Here is a 17,342-nt window from a genome sequence, read left to right on the forward strand (position 1 = left end):
AAGTTTTGGTGGGCCCAAGTCAGGTGGAAAAGCGGTGTGGGCAGGCCGAATGTGGGGCGTCTGCAACCCCTGTCGTTCCTGCACGGTCCCTGCTCCTCCAACTCACACCGTGAACGCGTCGCGAAGACCAGTTCGTCCGTTCCCATTCAACCCACTGCGTAACGACGACGGCGACAACGAAGCACAAGATGGCCGCCACCACTCAAGCAACCGGCACGGCCGGCTTCACGCTACCCCTACCCTACCGCCTTTTTTTCCTACTCGTTGAACCGATCGCGACCCTCGCTGGCGCGTACTCCGCCTTCTTCACTCAGCGGAGCTACCTTGAGCTGACACATGCTGCCTCCGCGCCGTCGCCCATCCCGCTAGGGACCTCGATCGCCATGTCGCAGCTTGCCAACCTCTACTTTGCGTTTGCCCTCAGCGAGGCCCTAGTGCTGCGGTCGACCTCCGACCTCCGCGTCTGGAACGCCGTGCTCTTCTGCTTGCTCGTCGCGGATCTGGGCCACCTCTACACGGTCAGCGTCCTGGGCCCACAGATCTACTGGAGCGTCCTCGAGTGGAACGCCATCGACTGGGGGAATATCGGTTTTGTCTACCTCGGGGCCTCGATGCGGATTGCGTTTCTAGCCGGGATCGGGTTTGCCGGCAAGGGCAAGCTCATGAAAGCAGCTTGAGCAGCCAATTCACGTATGGGTGCGGGAAAGCCGGCGCTGTTTTCTGCACGACCTCTTCGCTTGACCACTCGCCCGCACCGACATCAGGCCTCTGGCGGCTACCAGGGCTCGGCATCGTTGGGGAGATGCCATCCCGATGCCTCCCGCTGAGGACCCGTCGCCTTGTTGTTTCGAACTCGTGTTCTCAAGCCCCAGCGTCTCGAGGTAGGGCATTCTAAAGCTGCCGAGGGACGGGTGCTCCTTCGAGGCAAACCGATACCGGCGTGGGCGGATAAAAACGTTTGATGTAATCGCCTCTTGCTTGTCAATTCCCTCAATCTTCAGCTAGGTAGAACCCACATATTCAGAGCATAACCGGGCGGAGAAGTGTGTGAGCCCAAGATCTGCACAAGCACCCCGCCTCCTCCCTTAACCCAACCTCAAGAAACAAACATATTCTGCCCGCATCACCTTGAACTCGGCTCCGATTTAAAGTGGACGTCAGTGAGGCGCCCCTTGACCTTTTCACCTCCCACGTCCCGCGGCTCACCCATGCCGAGATTCCCGCGGCCCCGGGGCGACCGGCCGGCAAGCGCTCTGATTTGTGGGAAAACCCGGCACAAGCTCTCTCCAGAGTTCGCCCGGTCCCGCACGCGCTTCACCCCTGGCGCATGGCGGGGTACAGCGGGGATAACGGAGGGGAGCAGCATCGCCGTCCTGGCGGAAGGGGGGTTCCCCAAAACAAGCCCCAGATACGGCCAATTCACCAATTGGGCCGTTGAACGATTCCTGGATAATATCACGATGCCCCAACCTCGAGTGGGGGACGCGGGGTGCCCCTCCTCACCTGGCGTCTTGAATGGGGCCGTTTAAAACGCGAGACCCAGCTCGTGTTCCAGTTTATCCCGAAGTGAATCTGTCATATTCTTGCTCCTCTCTCGTTGCTGCTTGTTGAATTGCAAGGCTCGATCACCGCTGAATACCTCCCAAACCGCAAGCCGATTCATCATGTCGTACCCTGAGAAGTTCACCGGGTTCCAGGTCAACGGGCCCGACACCTGGCTGGAATTCAACAAGAACGAGTTCCAGCCCAAGCCGTTTGGCGACTACGACGTCGACGTCAAGATTGAGTGCTGCGGCGTTTGCGGCAGCGACCTCCATACCATCAGCGGCGGCTGGGGCGAGCAGAAGTTCCCCCTGGCTGTCGGGCACGGTAGGGCTCTCTCCTTGCTCACGAGGAGTAGTTCGGCCGCTGACAAGGCGCAGAGATCGTTGGGACGGCGGTCCGGGTGGGACCCAAGGTGACGCTGGTCAAGGAGGGGCAGCGCGTGGGCGTGGGCGCGCAGAGCTACTCCTGCCTCGACTGCCGCCAGTGCATGAACGACAACGAGACGTACTGCAAGAAGCAGCTGGACACGTACGGCGCCGTGTGGCCGGACACGGGCATCGTCTCGCAGGGCGGTTACTCTTCGCACGTGCGGACACACCAGCACTGGTCCGTCAACTATTTGCTTCTTCTCCCTCTCGTTGCCACCCCGGCGCGCGTTTGCTAACTGTACTACCAGGGTGTTCCCCATCCCCGACGGCCTCGCGAGCACCGTCGCGGCGCCCATGCTCTGCGCCGGCCTGACGGCCTACTCGCCCCTAGTGCGGAACGGGTGCGGGCCCGGGAAGAAGGTGGGCATCGTGGGCCTGGGCGGCATCGGCCACCTCGGGGTGCTGTTCGCGAAGGCACTGGGCGCCGAGGTGTGGGCGATCAGCCGGACGCATGCCAAGGAGGCGGACGCGCGCAAGCTGGGGGCGGACGGGTTCCTGGCGACGGCGGACAAGGACTGGAACGCGGCGCACGTCATGACGTTCGACCTGATCGTCAACACGGCCAACAGCTTTGACGGGTTCGACCTCGACGCCTACCTGAGCCTGCTCGACGTGCACGCCAAGTGGGTCAGCGTCGGGCTGCCCGAGGGCGACGGCATCAAGATCCGCAACCAGACCTTCATCGACAACGGCTGCTTCTTCGGCAGCTCGCATCTCGGCAGCAGGAAGGAGACGCTCGAGATGCTGCAGCTGGCGGCCGACAAGGGGATCAACACGTGGGTGGAGGAGGTGCCCATCAACGAGAAGAACCTGGCCGACATCATGCAGCGGCTGAACAAGAACGACGTCAAGTACCGATTCTGCCTGACCAACTACCAGGACCAGTTCGGGGCCTGATGGGCCTTGAGTGAGTGGTCGGCGGTGGCGGGTGTTATACATACTGTATTAGAGAGCAAGACAATACAATCCTCAACCAAACATGCATGGTACAACTTGAAATGCGAGACCATGCGATGCCAACATGACTTTTGGGGTATCTAAACTTTACTCTAGCCCTACGTATAGCATCCCAACTCCACACAGCAGCACTACGGCCGGATGCGCCCCAGCCCCAGCACGCACCAGTAGGCCAGCTCGCGCTTCTCCCTCGCCTCCCTGTCCCTCGTAGCAACAGAGCCGACCTCGTCCCCGCCGGCCTCGCCCTCCCACTCGACGCGCACAAACATGGGTATTTCCAGGATATCCTCGTCCTCGGTCAGCGGCGCGTCCCCCGGCTCGAGGCGCAGCGACGCCGGCACCACCTCGACCACGATGCTGACCCAGTTCCGGCCGCGCTCCCAGATCTTGCCCACCTCCAGCTGGTTCTGGTGGTTGATGTTGCTCTGGCTACCACCACCACCACCACCACCACCGGCGGCCCCGTCCTCGCCCCTCCGCCGCCGCCTCTCTCGTTCGCCACCACCACCACCACCAGCACCACCAGCACCACCGCCACCGCCGGCCCCGCCCTGGTTGAGCGCCTCGTCCCACACGTCCGTGTTGGCGTCGATCTCAAAGTCCGGGCACAGCACCGTCACCTTGCTGGCGAGGCGGCCCGGGGTCTTTGCCGGGGCGCCGAGCGTGACCTTGATGGTCTCGAAGATGGGGTTCTTGAAGGTCAGCAGGTAGTGCGCGGGCCGCAGCGGCTCGAGCAGGGCGCCCGGGACGGCGGGCCCGGAGGCGGAGGTGCCGCCGCCGCCGCTGCCGCTGCCGCTACCGAGGGCCAGGGGCCGGATGGCGATGCTGGGGATGTAGCTGCCCGCGACCAGGCGGATGCGGAAGCGCGTGGCCTGCACCTTGGCCTCGGGCTTGCTGATGATGTGCCGGCAGACGGGGCAGCGCTTGGAGCGCTTGGTGCGCAGGAGGTAGGGGATCGGGCGGAGCCCCGGCGTGAAGCGGCCGCGGCCGTGGAGGTGGCCCTCGCCGAGGTTCGGGGGCTGGTCGGCGAGCTGGGCGGCCGACGCGGTGCCGTCGTGGCCCTCGGACCGCAGCGCCTCGATGGCGGCCGACTCGTCTAGCCTGGCCACCTGGAAGCCCTCGTTGGCGTCCAGCGCTTCCCGCATGGCGCCGACCCGCGACTTGGCCTTCTTGTCTTGTAAGCTGCCGCCGGTGTAGATGCTCATGATGCGCGAGAGCGAGGTCGGGGAGGAGAAGCCGAGGTCGCCCAGGGCCGTGAGCCCGGTGTCGGCCGAGTTGGGGTCCACGAGCTGGCCCTGGTGGAATGCCTTTAGGTTGGCAAACTGCGTCTCGAGGTCCAGGTCCTCCGTCTCGTGCGGTGCGCCTGGGCCCTCCGTTGTGTGCTGGGAACGGTAGGACGGATCCTTACGCCGCTCTTTCCGCTCCTTGGCCGTCAACCTCGTCGCGCCCCCGTTCCGCAGCTTGGCCAGCTGGGCGTGTATGCCGTTCTGCTTCTCGAATTGGATGCCTACCTCGGCCGAGCTCCAGGCGCAGTAGGAGCAGGTCAGTGCGTACGGGCCGGCGTGGGGGGCGGCGGCGTTGTCCGGGGCGGCCAGCAGGCTCGGGTCGGGTTTCGTCTCGACGCTCGTCACTGCGAGCGGGCCGATGCATACTGGGCACTGAAAGCAGCTGCGGGTGCATCTGAAAAGCGGCTCGTTAGCTAGTCGGCCGACGACCAGGACGAAAGGCGACGGGACTGACCTGTTCCCTTCGCTCTTGAGGTTGCTGCTCGGCACCTCAAACAGGCAATTTGGGCAGTAGTAGGTCACAATCTCCTCGGCAATACAACGGGGGCATCGGATCTGGTGGCAGTCTTCGCAGTACAGTAGGTACTCGAGTGGGTAGAGGCTGTAGTTTGCACGCGGGGCACGGGGGTCAAAGGTGCGGTCGTCGTCGCCGTCGTCGTCGACCTCGGCCTCGGTGCCCGTCGGTGGGTTAGGGTCTGATGGCCGGCCGAGCGTCGAGAAATCCGAGCATGGACATTGGATATACGTGTATGGAGTCAGCGCTGCCATCGCGACTCTACATTGTTGGGGGGTGGGGGGGGGGTATGCCGTATGCCAACGATCGAGAAAGTGGGAGCTTGACGCGCCAAGTATTCCGTCCCTCATTCAACGCGCCCGCTCCCACTCTGCCACTGCACTTTATCGACCCTAACCCTGTCTGCTCCAAACGTCACGCAAGCACGCAAGCTCAAGGGGGCAAGTCATGTCGTTTTATTAGGCAGGTCGTCTACACAGTCTTGGAGTTCTGTCTAAAGTCTCCCGGGTTGTCTTTGGAGGCGGGGGGGCTCCTCTAAGAAAAAGCACCAAGTGCAAAAAAGAGGTAAAGAATGAGGTGCTCTGCCCGTTGTCAACAACTTGAACACTGCATTGTGATCCAATCCAGTCATCGGATGCCTGGAGGCCCAGCGAACTGGCTGGCTAGGTAGTGTCTTCCCCGAGCCCGCCCGTGGCGAGCCGTGTGTGTGTCTTGCTGCTACCGGTCGACCGACTGCCAAATTGTTTAGGCCAGCTGTTAATGTTCATCTCGGGCCTCGAAGAGAATTCTCCGCTAAACCTGACGCATGCCCCCGTTGATCTACCTCCGTCAAAGTCAGTTGGCGAAACTAGGAGTCCAAAATAATGGAGAAGAAGGGGGTTCACGTCGCGCCAAAGTCTATACCGATGGTAAGCCGCAACCTTCAACTTCTTCTTTTCCGGGCGTGGAGACGAAGTTGAGTCCATCATCATGATGTGCCGGCGTGTAAGCTGTGGGAGCATTCGTAACGAAGAGATATCTCCGGACACGGGCGGGGAAAGCGTTCAAAGTAAATAATAGAAGTCGCTAGAGCTGTGTTGGTCACTTTCGTTTGCTTTGAGTGAAAAAGAACTCCTCCCATTGGCTAGCATGGCTCAGATTCCAGCCGCTCCTTTGGAGGCGGGGGACCCCTTTGTTTGTCGTGGCTCCCATGTTAGCCTGTTATTATCCGTCTGTGTCGCTGCATGACCATGCCGCAACCATTGTTGCCTTGGAACTACAACGCCACGAGAACCCCAGGCCCGAGTCTCGCTGCCGCGTCCCCAAACACACCGGCAATGGCCAGGAAGCCCAAAGGCTCTAGGAAACGGGGGAGTCGTGGCCGCCAGGCTCCGTCGGCCAAGCGCAAGGCGTCATCCTCGAAAAAGAAGACACAGCACCCGGCAGCAATACCCGGCCCACCGAATACTCCCCTACCAGATGCCAGACCCGGCACGGCCGACAGCGTCGAAGTCATGATCACAGAGGGATCCTCTTCCCAACCCAATGCCGCCCCACCACTCGACGCCGCTGCGCCCGGTACAGTCGATATCAACGAGGACGTTGTAACGGAACGTTCCTCTCCCCTATCTGATGCCGCCGTACTACCTGATGCCGCTGTACCCGGCACAGCCGATAGCAACGAGGACATCATCACGGAGGGATCCTCTTCCCACCCTGATGCCGCCGTACCGCCTGATGCTGCTGCCACACTTGATACTGCTGCGCCGCCTAATACCGCTGTGCCCGGCACGGCCGACAACGATGAGGACATGATCACGGAGAGACCCTCTTCCCGACCTGATGCCGCTGCACCACCTGACGCCGCCGTACCCAGCGAGGCCAACGACAACGACAACGACAACGGCCCAATCCTCCTGGATAAACAGGAATACAATGAGTTCTGTGGGGGCAAAGGACCCGTCCTCCGCCTTAACAAGGAGCAGGACAAAAAAACGGCCCGGATTGGCCTCAACTCATGGAACGATGGCGTACTCACCGGCTTTAGCAACCCTTGGAACCATGATGCTGTCGGCACGTGCTTCGACAAGTTGCGTAACCGCATTCTCGCCCTTGCCAAGTCCATGGCCGAGGCTGTAGAATGGGTGACGCTCGACGTCGAAACTCAAGACATGCTCAAGGCCTGGGCGCCAAAGGCCAAGGGGTACCTGGAGACTTCAGGGGGGGCAGAAAGTAGGTCAAATTCCCGGAATTGTTCTTTCGGAGGCGGCGGCTGACGAACGAACCTGCTCCAGTTATCTTTCAGGGGTGGCTGTGGCGGATCGTCGTTGACGACATCGTCGATGGACCAGGCGACCAACCACACTGGAAGTCGTATCGGGAGCTCCTACGCGTGATACAGTGTGAGTACAACCCCCCCCCCCCCCACCCCGCCATCCCCCGCTTGCCGCCACGGCTGTTCTTAACGCATGGATGGCATTTGCTCAGCTCTCACCGACCTGACGCCCGACGCCCTGAGAGCGGACCAACGGGAGGCCCCCCATGTCAATCCCCTTTGGCGAACGGTGGTGGCGGACCGTCTCAAGAACCGGCACTTGCTCTGGCGCACTTTGACAGTGGAGCTTCTGAGGTCGGCCCGCGGCGGCAGAAGGTGTCGCTATAACCTCGAATCCGTGACTGGGCTTCTCCGCCAGAAGCTGGGCCGCTGGCTCCGGCCGGTCAAGAATGGAGTCCGATGGAAGACTCTAGACAGGGACGTCAACGAGCTTGCCGAGGAAGCAATCCGTCTGGACTGGTATGTTGTCTTCCCGGCCTCTGCGGGGAGCGTTCGTGGTTAACAGGGCGGCAGGTATATACATTGCGGCCAAGGAAACTGGGAATTTAGCTTCACGGACCCGGAGACAGGCCGAGCACACGGCTTCCTTTACAAAAGGCGGAAGGAAGTCAAGCCACACTTTGTCAACTGGGATCCGCGCTACCAAGAAGGCTACCCAGTGGACCTCGTCGTGACCCCGTCTCTTCGCGCCTGGGGTGATTTCATGAAGCCAGCCGGCGATTGGGGCGTTCCTGAGATGCAAGCACCCATAGAGGTGGTGATTGACATGCTGCCCAACGAAGAAGAGGAGGAAGAAGAGGAGGAGGAGGAAGAAGAGGAGGAGGAGGAAGACGCCGGGGAGTGCGGTGAGGACTTGGAGAAAAGACCTGGCGCAAATGGAGCCCAAGACGGGGTTCAAGATTAAGGGAACAGGGTGGCGGTTGGGATGGGAACTGATTAAATTGATACTGGGTACGGTTGTTTTTTTCGTGCAAAATTGTTCGATCTAATTGACTGTGAAGTTGTCGTCAGATGCACATTGACAATCCCAATGACAAGTTGGGGAAGGGGGAGAACCGTACAGATAGAATGCCTAGGTACCTACTCGGGGACCCGAGGGACTTCGTGCCGTCACTGCCGTGCACAACTACCTAGGTATGTACCTTACCCAAGGCAATACATGTCTTCAATTCTGCTTTTTTGCCGAGTTTGTTTCTTGCGTCAACCCCGTGATGATTTCTTCACCCATGCCGAAGATCATGAAAACCAGAGGCGCAACGATCCATGCACCACTATACACATCTTAGCCTGCGAGCCTACTTTGCGGCGCCTACAAAAGGTCGGGACTTACTTTGGGATAATCCACAGAAAGAAGAGGGTTGAGGCGTCGTTCTGGCCGATGTTGTCGAACCCAGAGCAATACTCAAGCAGCCCTACGTGAGTAGCCAACCCGAGTCAGCTGAGCCCTGCCACATACCAACAAACACACAAAGGCCAGACAGGAGGAAACAAACTCACAGTACAACACCGTCTTGCTAACCGTCATAACGGCAGCGCTAAAACCCAACAACACCGCCAGCGCCCCGACGCGCCCACCCACCGCGCGCCTCGCCCCGGAGGCCGGCGTGCTGCCGTAGGCATACCACAGCGCCAGGTAGGCCAGGTACAGCAGGGTCTCGGCGAGGTTCATCAGGCTCTGGGTGGCGGCGAAGGGGTTGCCGAGGTTCCACTGCTTGAAGCCGTACATGTGGTCGACCTCGCCGTAGAGCGCGTACGGCACCCACAGCGGCTCGTGCAGCCACCCGCCGGGCATCGTGTGCGGCCGCAGCAGCATGTAGGCCGTGTCCCACGCGACCAGCGGCAGCGAGACGCCCATCCAGAGGAGCGTCGCCGTCGACGGCGTGTGCGACCACCCTGTGGGGGAGGCGACGGCGGGGTTGCTGCGCGGGGCCATGGTGGAGGGTTGCAGCTTGCCGGAGGGCGGTGACCGATTGGGTGTGGGTAGCAGTTGGTGGTTTGGGCAGTACCTAGTTAATTCGATGTTGCTGGTAAAGAGGCTACGGTGAGAGGGTCTCTTGTTCGCTGTAAGTCAGAGGATCCGAGGACGCGACCGGGGCAACGTCAAGATGTGAGACCATGTCCAGTTCCGACCGGTTGCCACACCTTCAGCCTGGGTGGTGACATTCACCCCCGCTTCCCCGGCTTGGATTGGTGGTGACTGGTCAAAAGCTCAGATCGCAATCCTTGTCCTTGGTTCGGAACGACTCCCCGTGCACCCTCTGGCCAAAAAAAGCCGAACTCAAAATAAAGGTAAGTGAGAAGAATAAATCGAATAACAGAACAATGGTAAAAGAAAAAGTAAATGGGGCAAATAAAGGTTCTCTGGGCTTCAGAATAGCTTTCGTTGTGTTCCTACAGTCGGGGACTCGGGGTTTCCATTATCGACATATGCGCTTGGAGTTCGGCTTTTTTTGTCCACGAAGCGCCGTGCCCGGGCGCCGCGAATCAGGTCGAAAGTTCCGGGCTTTTTGTCGCCGGGGGATGCCCGGGAAGACGGACACCCGTTAGGATAACGTTCGCCCAACTCCTGTCTCCAAGGACACTGAGACCCCCATGCAAAGAAAATTGACTGTGCAAGTGACATCGTCCAGGCCATCGATCAAGGAGAGAGAAGCCGTTGTGGTGGCCGGGTGCCTGCCGCGTCTAGAGAGTTTAACCTGGCAGCATTTCTCATGGAACGCCGGGGAAACCGGTGACTTGGGAATTGAACGACAAGCCGCCATGTGAGCATGGCGTGGGCGGTCGCACAGGGCCGATTAAGCCACGGCCACAAGCTGCGTGATGGTTCCAGCGATCCGAAACGAATATCCATGCGCCAAGGAACAGGAACCGCGCCCGCCACATCGGCTGATGCGAGTGGTGTATTCGGCTCCTGGCAGCACTCACGACCACGGAATGATAAGGGGTTGATACAGGCTGGCTACGGTGAAATAAAAGGACAAAGCTCGCGGTGGCGTCACACAGGCTAACAAACATGCTGCGACGCACGGGGAGCATGCCTATGAGGTTCCCAAGCACGGCGAAAGAGGGCGACGGAACCGCCAAATACTGTGTATGTTGATCGGAGTGGAGTAACCTGGAGTTGAGACTGAAGTTCGAGGAGCGTGTCGTGTGTCGTCTCCTTGCGAGAATCGCTCCCAGTGATAAAACAAACATCACCAATTCCGACTGTTCACGGTGAACAGATTATGGTCCTTCTATCAACGCCATACGCCTTCCCGATGTTGAAGAAACCTGGGGGCATGAAGTTGTCTCTCTCTTACGGCACCCTCGTCTTCAGCTGAACACCATGCCACTCCTTCATCAGGTCCCCCAGCGCCGCATTGACGAGGCGCTGCTGCTTGAGCATGTTCAAGCCGCGAAACTTCTCCGAGCTGACCTCGATGCCATACATGGACCCGCAGCCTCCGGAGATGTCTTGTACCACGAGCTGCGTGGGCGCAAACTCAGCCAGCAGTATGTCCCAGATCTGGGATTCGCCTTCGGAGAGATATGTCGGCTTTTCTGGGGCGGCAGGAGAAGCGGCCGCAGGTTCTTGTGGTTCCGTCGCGGCGGAAGCAGTGGGGGCGGACGTGGAGAAGAGCTGGCGTTGGGGCCGCTGTTGGTGAAGCTGAGCCCGAGAGACGCGAGGGGCCACGGTTGCCAACTGCAGACCCGGGGCGGCCGTTGAGAGCGACCGTCTTTGCGCCGTCCGTATTAACCCTGGCGCGAGAAGAGCTTCGGAGGGGAAGACACTCCCGGCACCCCGGGCTCGCAGACAGGCTCGGCAGACCATGGTCGGGTAATTAGATGCAATTCACGGATCTGTCAGAGCTGTACGTCAGTGCCCAGCTGCGATTGATGCGGGTACGACGGACGGCGTCGGAAAGCAAGTTCTTACAGGACGAAAAAGGTCGTGATCTCGGTAGGTCGGCTTTCGCGATGCTCAACCGTTAAGGCGGTCCGGACTCTCCATCAATCCGAGCCCAGCACAAAAAGTTGGAAGCCGTGGGCCGGGTTGACAATCAGGCAGCAGGTGATTGGCTCAGTAGCGCCACTTTGTGGGGGAAATCCACATCGCATCTCGAGAATCTCTTGGCCCATGCCATCGTCCCAAAGCCGCGAGCCCGCCAAACAAGCTGCAACAGTGAAACGCCAAATCTGGACTCCGAAATTCGCATCGAGAAAACTCGCAGCAACAGCTCGCTCAGGGTAGTTGACGTCCGAGGAGGGGGGGTTGCGATCCAGCCTCGCGGGTGGGTATCATGGAGTATTTCCTACCAAGTAAATCGCAAACATTCGAACAGGCCACTCGTGTTCCCCCAAACGCCCGCGTGGTTCCATGGCGCGTGAGTTTCCTCAGATACCTTTCCGGGCGATGGGCTTTCGGGAGAGAGTCCAGACCCGTCGTTTAAGTTGGGCCGCCTCTATGTAGTTGCGCCCGGGGTTTCTCTCGTGGAACCCAAGACGGCTGGCGACTTGCAAAGGACCCTACGTGGAATGTTTGCGAGACGAGAAATCTCCCCGATGCAGCTGCAACACGCGGAGAGCCGCGTCCGGAAGGATTTTATGTGCTCTGCTGCATCGGCGGGCAGCAGCAACAGCAGAGCCACCATTTAGGCGCTGCAGCCTGGAAATGACCATAAAGTTTGGTGTCGGCATTTTTGCGGCCGGCTCATCAGGAACACGGCATCCGCTGCCGAGCCGATCTCTCGACCCAAGCTTCTTTCTGGCTTCTCTACGGTACACAATAGTTTGTGATGCGTGGCGTTCCGGATGGAGTGTTGCACAGCAGAAAACATGCGCTTCCCGGATAGATGGTTAACTAACTCGATAACTACCTACACAGTTGGTGTTGCCCAACCGCTTCGCACCAGATCAAACCTTGCACGTGCCTCGCTCCACGACCCTTCCTCAGCATGTCGCACGACCACAACGATGGTTTGGCTTTAAAAGCCCGGGGTGAGCCCTGGAGGCGGCCCCATCGGCCCTGGCGATCATCCAAGGGGAGGGGCGGTGCGGGGAGCCTCCGCCAGGAAGGTGACATCTCCCTGCAGGAACGCGTCGATGAGTCTCGTGGCATCCTGCAAGGCACCAGAAACACACGACGAGATGCGGGCTGCCTTGTCTCCGTGTCTCCTTCCGAGACCGCACAGCTGCGAGAGAGGACACTCACACGGAGTGTTCAACCCGTCGCTGACGCCATGGATCGTCGGCATTCACCCCGGCCAGGCTCGCTTGGCTGGAGACGCGCCGTCGGCTCTTGAACGACAGGGGTTCGCGGTAGTTTCACGGATTACCGAACAGAGTCCTCACACCGTTTCCAAGGACCACGAGCAGAAGCCGAGATCGGAAAGAGAAGACTGGAGGAAGAGCTCTCTCACAATAACTATTCGGACCCAGCTTCTTCCGCTCTTGGGAGCCCAAAGTTAACGAGCGTCCAAGGGCACCATCCCCGAAGGGAGCTGACCTGCCAAGCTCAGCCTAATTCGGATCATCCAGGCGCAGGGGGGTCAGCCCGCCCGCTCCGCGCATCAGCACCCGTGCGATGCCGTGGTACCGCACTTCTCTCGCGGCTGTGGTTCAAGGACAAGTACCGTGGGCCACGGCTACACAAATTAAAGACCGCTTGGCGAGAGATCTCATGCCCGACGAGGTCGCATTCCACGGTTGCGACATGGCCGACCTGCCTTCTCGAGCAAGGCCGCTGTGGGACAATCTGCTCAACTTTGCCCAATGGCGAACCCCAATTGCGCCGGTGATAAGAATTTGGGTAAATTCGGCCGCAACCTCGCCCTGACGGGCTGGCTGACGCGTGGGGAAGCGAGACAACCCCCTGAACCCTCCCGCTCCCGCGAGCAAACGGGGCTACATATAAGTGCCATCATGGCGCCAGATCGGCCTCGCGATGCCTCTTGGCCGAGTTATGGACCGTAGTTAGTGTCGAGTGCCTTTCTTTTCACTCACCAACTGCGTAGGTCCTCGTCACTCACTTGAGGTTCCGCTCCCCTCCCCGTACGGTCCCCACCGAATCCGAGTCCCACGCGGCAAGCACCATGGTCCGCCTCGACTTGGCCACCGTGCTTCTGGCCGTCACGGCCGTTGCCCGGGCCGTGACTCCGAGCACGCCTTCCATCGTCCCAGGTGCCTACATCGTCGAGTACGAAGAGGATCAGGTGGGTAGCTGCCCCTCTATGCCTAGGTCGCTCGGCGCGGCGTGCTGACCTACCAGGACTCCAATGCGTTCGTTAGCAACCTAGGAGGCAAAGCGTCGCTCCGCAAGGACCTCCGCTTCAAGCTGTTCAAGGGCGCGTCTATCCAGTTCAAGGACACCAAAAATGCGGACAGGATGATCGCCAAGGTGGCCACCATGCCAAAGATCAAGGGCGTCTACCCGGTCCGGCGTTATCCCGTACCGCACCACGTCGTTCATTCCACAGGCAGCGATGCCGTCGAGGCCGTTCTGGCCAAGCGGCAGGAGGAGGGTAACGACACGTTCACCACCCACCTGATGACACAGGTGAACAAGTTCAGGGACAGTGGTGTCACCGGCAAGGGCGTCAAAATTGGCATTATTGATACGGGTGTAAGTCAGGCGGGGTGGCGCATTCCAGCGCGTGCCGGACGTGTCACTGACGGAACAGACCGACTACCTCCACCCTGCCCTCGGTGGCTGCTTCGGCGAGGGCTGCCTGGTCTCGTACGGCACTGACTTGGTTGGCGACGACTTCAACGGCGGCAACACGCCGACCCCGGACGCGGACCCGCTCGATAACTGCAATGGCCACGGCACCCACGTCGCCGGCATCATTGCGGCCCAGGCAGACAACCCGTACGGCATTATCGGAGCCGCCCAGGACGTCACGCTTGGGTCCTACCGCGTCTTCGGCTGCACCGGCGACGTCGGCAACGACATCCTGATCGCCGCCTACAACATGGCTTACGAGGACGGCAGCGACATCATCACGGCTTCGATCGGCGGCGCGTCTGGCTGGAGCGAGGACCCGTGGGCTGCGGTCGTCTCCCGCATCGTCGAGAACGGCGTGCCCTGCGTGGTCTCGGCCGGCAACGACGGCGCGGCGGGCATCTTTTACGCGTCCACCGCTGCCAACGGCAAGAAGGTCACCGCCATCGCGTCTGTCGACAACACGGCCACGCCTGCGCTGCTCAGCAACGCCTCCTTCGCGATCAACGGGACATCGGATTTCTTCGGGTACACCGCTGGTGAGCCGGGCGTCTGGGATGATGTCCGCCTCCCTCTGTGGTCCGTCGGCTTCGACACGAGCGACCCGGCCAACGGGTGCGAGCCCTACCCCGAGTCGACCCCCGATCTTTCTGGCTACATTGTGCTCGTCCGCCGCGGCACGTGCGCGTTTGTGGACAAGGCAGCCTATGCCGCGGAAAAGGGAGCCAAGTACGTCATCTTCTACAACAACGTGGACGGGACCGTCAGCGTGGCGGCAAGCGTGGAGGGCATCACCGGCGTCGCCATGGTCACACCCCAGCAAGGCGAGACCTGGGTCCGCGCCCTCGAGGCCGGATCGGAGGTGGTGGTGCACATCACGGATCCCCTCAAGGCCGGCTCGTTCCTCAGCTACTCCGAGAACGCCCTGACGGGAGGGTTCCTGAGCGACTTCACCAGCTGGGGCCCCACGTACGAACTCGAGGTGAAGCCCCAGTTCTCGGCCCCCGGCGGCCTGATCTTGTCGACCTACCCCCGGGCTCTCGGTTCGTACGGCGTGCTCTCCGGGACCTCGATGGCGTGCCCCATGGCCGCGGCCGTCTACGCGCTGCTCATCAACAGCCGCGGCACCAAGGACCCCAAGACGCTCGAGAATCTCTTGTCCGCCACCGCACGCCCCAACGTATTCCGGCTGCAAGGTAGGTCTCTGCCAGTGCTCGCCCCCGTGGCGCAACAGGGAGCCGGCCTGCTCCAGGCCTGGGACGCCGCCCACGCGACGACCCTCCTCAGCGTGTCGAGCCTCTCGTTCAACGACACGGACAACTTCAGCCCCGTGCAGAACTTTAGCATCTCCAACACGGGCGAAAAGGCGGTGACCTACTCGCTGAGCAACATCGGCGCGGCCACGGCCTACACCTTCAGCGACGAGACCTCCATCAGCCCCTCGGCATTCCCGAACGAGCTGACGGCCGACTTTGCGTCCCTCGCGTTCAGCCCCAACAACTTCACCATCCCCGCCGGCCAGCGCAAGATCATCACCGTGACGGCGACCGCTCCCAAGGGCGTGAACGTGAAGCGGCTACCGGTCTACTCGGGCTACATTGCCATCAACGGATCCGACAGCTCGGCGCTCTCGCTCCCCTACCTCGGCGTGGCGGGCAGCATGCACTCGGCCGTGGTCCTCGACCCCCAAGGCGCCCGCGTCAGCGCCTCCCGCGACCAGAGCAACTCGCCCGTGCCCGCCAACTCCACATTCGTGCTCCCGCCCCGGGGCTTCTCCAACGACCCGTCCTACGGCAACCGCACCGAGCTGCCCAAGCTGGTCGTCATGCTGGCCATGGGCTCCGCGGTCCTGCGCGCCGACGTCGTCCCCCTCAGCAACTGCACGGCGGCGGCGCGCGTGGCCGGCACCGTCTTCGGAACCAAGACCATCGGCCAGCCCGAGGGCCTGCCCGCGCTGTGGAACCCGCGCGGCCGGTTCGAGTACCGGTGGGACGGCAAGCTCGACGACGGCACCTACGCGCCCGCGGGGCGGTACCGGTTCGCCGTCAAGGCCCTGCGCATCTTTGGCGACCGCGACGTGGCCACCGAGTACGACGCCGCCGAGACGGTCGACTTCAGGATCCAGTACCTGCCTGACCCTTTGGGCAAGGTGAGGAGGCAGGATGAAGGGTGCTAACTCACTAGTTAGCGAGGTGGAATGTTGAGGCGTTGAGGCGGCTGATGGCACGTTGCCAGGGAACGCAGGTTTATTTGTGGAGTGGACCAGAGCGTAGATGGCAATAGAGCGTGATACGAGCACTTGGCGTGTTTTGGCGGTGACTCCTTTTGACATGTTTGACGGGTGATCTCGGTTCTTCAGGGGGGCATGCCCATTTCCCAGCTTGCAGCCGGATGAGCGGCGACTCGCCTCGCTCGGGGGGTTGAGGGCCACGTGAAATGAGGTTGGATATTATCGCAGCGCCGGATAGGGGTCGGCATGCACAAATGACAGACCCGAAACCCCCGACATCCGCCGGCGAGAGGGGATCGACAGTGGTTGGGTCCCAAACCCAGAGCCTTGGGTTTCCATTTCTGGCAACCCTGCACTCCCTGGTCACTGTCACCTGAACTGGACGGTGGTGACTCGCAAAAACAGGGAAACCCTGCGGCACGCGACAAGCAAGGTGTGGGGGATCCAGGAGCAAAAGCCGCTGTCAACAGCGATCGCAGCTCGACGGTGTGGTTTGTGGGGAAAGGGGCAAATGATGGCCCCCTTCCTTCTTATCGCTTGTATCGATTATTCCAAGCGGTGAGACATTGCTTTTCGACCCAAGTCCAGACCACAACGTCGAGTGTCTAAGACACAGACGTTGGCAGAGCACAACGAAGGAATTCCAAGACAACGCGTTTGCTTTTTGTTTGGCACCGTCCTTCAGCCGCACGCAAGGAAGGGCACCCATTTGTGGCCCGCAGTTGTGCTCCCCCAATCCGAACCGTTGCGTGGTGGCTTGCATCTGGTTCCTGCGTTGGACCGCCGATCGTGATGGAGACCCATGGGAAAACCTTTCCCAACCCGTGCCTGTTTGCGTCGCACGAGCACAACGGTTGGTGTTGAGGCCCAGCTGCGAACCCGGCTGGTTTCATAACCAACGACATAACCTTGAACCAGGGGTGAATGACAGCGGAAGTTGCCATATCAGGCCTCCACTGCGCAGGGTTCCAGGCACAAGACTGCCGAAGCTTAAGAATGATCGGCGCTAACCACCCCCCTTGGCACCTGGGCACATTTGACTGCTCAGATACACTGTCACACTGTCCTTGATGCACAACAAGCTCTCTCTTGCCGGCGAGGCGGGATCCAGAGGGGCCAGGCTGGGAAAGTGCAGAAAAGGAAGGGAAAAAAAAAAGAAAGCTGGCTCTTAGTTAGTCGAGCGCTATCAAACGCACGGCGTCGCCTTTGCCAACGCAGGGAAAACGCCACAGACCATGTCCAACGCACAGCACGCCCAGCATGCCCAGCTCGCCCAACGGCGGTGCAACCAGGTTACCGCTTCGAGTCATAGGGCTGGCGATCACCCGGGTACGTGGAGCCCGGTGCAAGCTATTGGGATCTGCG

At 60.8% G+C, this 17,342-nt stretch overlaps 7 protein-coding genes across 7 annotated transcripts; 4 read left to right on the forward strand and 3 right to left on the reverse strand.

The window, feature by feature from the left end:
• The first annotated feature begins 5 nt into the window (after nt 1–5).
• B0H64DRAFT_141698 (uncharacterized protein) lies at nt 6–849 on the forward strand. Its single transcript, XM_062798279.1, has one exon. The coding sequence runs from the start codon at nt 189–191 to the stop codon at nt 675–677; it is 489 nt and encodes a 162-aa protein (XP_062658720.1). The 5' UTR covers nt 6–188; the 3' UTR covers nt 678–849.
• A 491-nt stretch (nt 850–1,340) lies between these two features.
• Nucleotides 1,341–2,951, forward strand: B0H64DRAFT_394597 (chaperonin 10-like protein). The gene is made up of 3 exons (XM_062803702.1): nt 1,341–1,869; nt 1,923–2,151; nt 2,222–2,951. The coding sequence occupies exons 1-3, from the start codon at nt 1,665–1,667 to the stop codon at nt 2,868–2,870; spliced, it is 1,083 nt and encodes a 360-aa protein (XP_062658721.1). The 5' UTR covers nt 1,341–1,664; the 3' UTR covers nt 2,871–2,951.
• Nucleotides 2,952–2,982: 31 nt separating this feature from the next.
• Nucleotides 2,983–5,010, reverse strand: B0H64DRAFT_340527 (dynactin subunit 4). The gene is made up of 2 exons (XM_062801230.1): nt 4,671–5,010; nt 2,983–4,610 (listed from the first exon to the last, which is right to left on the reverse strand). The coding sequence occupies exons 1-2, from the start codon at nt 4,982–4,984 to the stop codon at nt 3,062–3,064; spliced, it is 1,863 nt and encodes a 620-aa protein (XP_062658722.1). The 5' UTR covers nt 4,985–5,010; the 3' UTR covers nt 2,983–3,061.
• Nucleotides 5,011–5,770: 760 nt separating this feature from the next.
• B0H64DRAFT_394601 (uncharacterized protein) lies at nt 5,771–7,121 on the forward strand. The gene has a single exon (XM_062803703.1). It carries the CDS (start codon nt 5,954–5,956, stop codon nt 6,983–6,985), a length of 1,032 nt encoding a protein of 343 aa, XP_062658723.1. The 5' UTR covers nt 5,771–5,953; the 3' UTR covers nt 6,986–7,121.
• A 1,088-nt stretch (nt 7,122–8,209) lies between these two features.
• B0H64DRAFT_441633 (uncharacterized protein) lies at nt 8,210–8,977 on the reverse strand (the record flags this gene model as incomplete). Its single annotated transcript, XM_062806584.1, has 3 exons — nt 8,210–8,315; nt 8,375–8,456; nt 8,542–8,977. 3 exons carry the CDS (start codon nt 8,975–8,977, stop codon nt 8,210–8,212), a joined length of 624 nt encoding a protein of 207 aa, XP_062658724.1.
• A 1,033-nt stretch (nt 8,978–10,010) lies between these two features.
• On the reverse strand, nt 10,011–11,006 carry B0H64DRAFT_141938 (bola protein). Its single transcript, XM_062798281.1, has 2 exons — nt 10,964–11,006; nt 10,011–10,896 (listed from the first exon to the last, which is right to left on the reverse strand). Exon 2 carries the CDS (start codon nt 10,856–10,858, stop codon nt 10,343–10,345), a length of 516 nt encoding a protein of 171 aa, XP_062658725.1. The 5' UTR covers nt 10,859–10,896; nt 10,964–11,006; the 3' UTR covers nt 10,011–10,342.
• Nucleotides 11,007–12,781: 1,775 nt separating this feature from the next.
• On the forward strand, nt 12,782–16,049 carry B0H64DRAFT_141815 (peptidase S8/S53 domain-containing protein). Its single transcript, XM_062798280.1, has 4 exons — nt 12,782–12,835; nt 12,887–13,238; nt 13,295–13,648; nt 13,707–16,049. Exons 2-4 carry the CDS (start codon nt 13,119–13,121, stop codon nt 15,921–15,923), a joined length of 2,691 nt encoding a protein of 896 aa, XP_062658726.1. The 5' UTR covers nt 12,782–12,835; nt 12,887–13,118; the 3' UTR covers nt 15,924–16,049.
• The last annotated feature ends 1,293 nt before the right edge of the window (nt 16,050–17,342 follow it).

Source organism: Chaetomium fimeti, assembly GCF_033439085.1.
Source record: "Chaetomium fimeti strain CBS 168.71 chromosome Unknown B0H64scaffold_4, whole genome shotgun sequence".
Taxonomy (NCBI): Eukaryota; Fungi; Ascomycota; class Sordariomycetes; order Sordariales; family Chaetomiaceae; genus Chaetomium; species Chaetomium fimeti.

What these genes read in the sequence shown, in the direction of transcription:
- B0H64DRAFT_141698 (XM_062798279.1), top strand. Translation starts at nt 189, where the DNA reads ATGGCCGCCACCACTCAAGCAACCGGCACGGCCGGCTTCACGCTACCC.
- B0H64DRAFT_394597 (XM_062803702.1), top strand. Translation starts at nt 1,665, where the DNA reads ATGTCGTACCCTGAGAAGTTCACCGGGTTCCAGGTCAACGGGCCCGAC. An exon ending in CCCCCTGGCTGTCGGGCACG is followed by an intron (nt 1,870 to 1,922) that starts GTAGGGCTCTCT and finishes GACAAGGCGCAG; the next exon opens with AGATCGTTGGGACGGCGGTC. An exon ending in GTGCGGACACACCAGCACTG is followed by an intron (nt 2,152 to 2,221) that starts GTCCGTCAACTA and finishes CTGTACTACCAG; the next exon opens with GGTGTTCCCCATCCCCGACG.
- B0H64DRAFT_340527 (XM_062801230.1), bottom strand. Translation starts at nt 4,984, where the DNA reads ATGGCAGCGCTGACTCCATACACGTATATCCAATGTCCATGCTCGGAT. An exon ending in CTCAAGAGCGAAGGGAACAG is followed by an intron (nt 4,611 to 4,670) that starts GTCAGTCCCGTC and finishes GCCGCTTTTCAG; the next exon opens with ATGCACCCGCAGCTGCTTTC.
- B0H64DRAFT_394601 (XM_062803703.1), top strand. Translation starts at nt 5,954, where the DNA reads ATGACCATGCCGCAACCATTGTTGCCTTGGAACTACAACGCCACGAGA.
- B0H64DRAFT_141938 (XM_062798281.1), bottom strand. Translation starts at nt 10,858, where the DNA reads ATGGTCTGCCGAGCCTGTCTGCGAGCCCGGGGTGCCGGGAGTGTCTTC.
- B0H64DRAFT_141815 (XM_062798280.1), top strand. Translation starts at nt 13,119, where the DNA reads ATGGTCCGCCTCGACTTGGCCACCGTGCTTCTGGCCGTCACGGCCGTT. An exon ending in TCGAGTACGAAGAGGATCAG is followed by an intron (nt 13,239 to 13,294) that starts GTGGGTAGCTGC and finishes CTGACCTACCAG; the next exon opens with GACTCCAATGCGTTCGTTAG. An exon ending in TTGGCATTATTGATACGGGT is followed by an intron (nt 13,649 to 13,706) that starts GTAAGTCAGGCG and finishes CTGACGGAACAG; the next exon opens with ACCGACTACCTCCACCCTGC.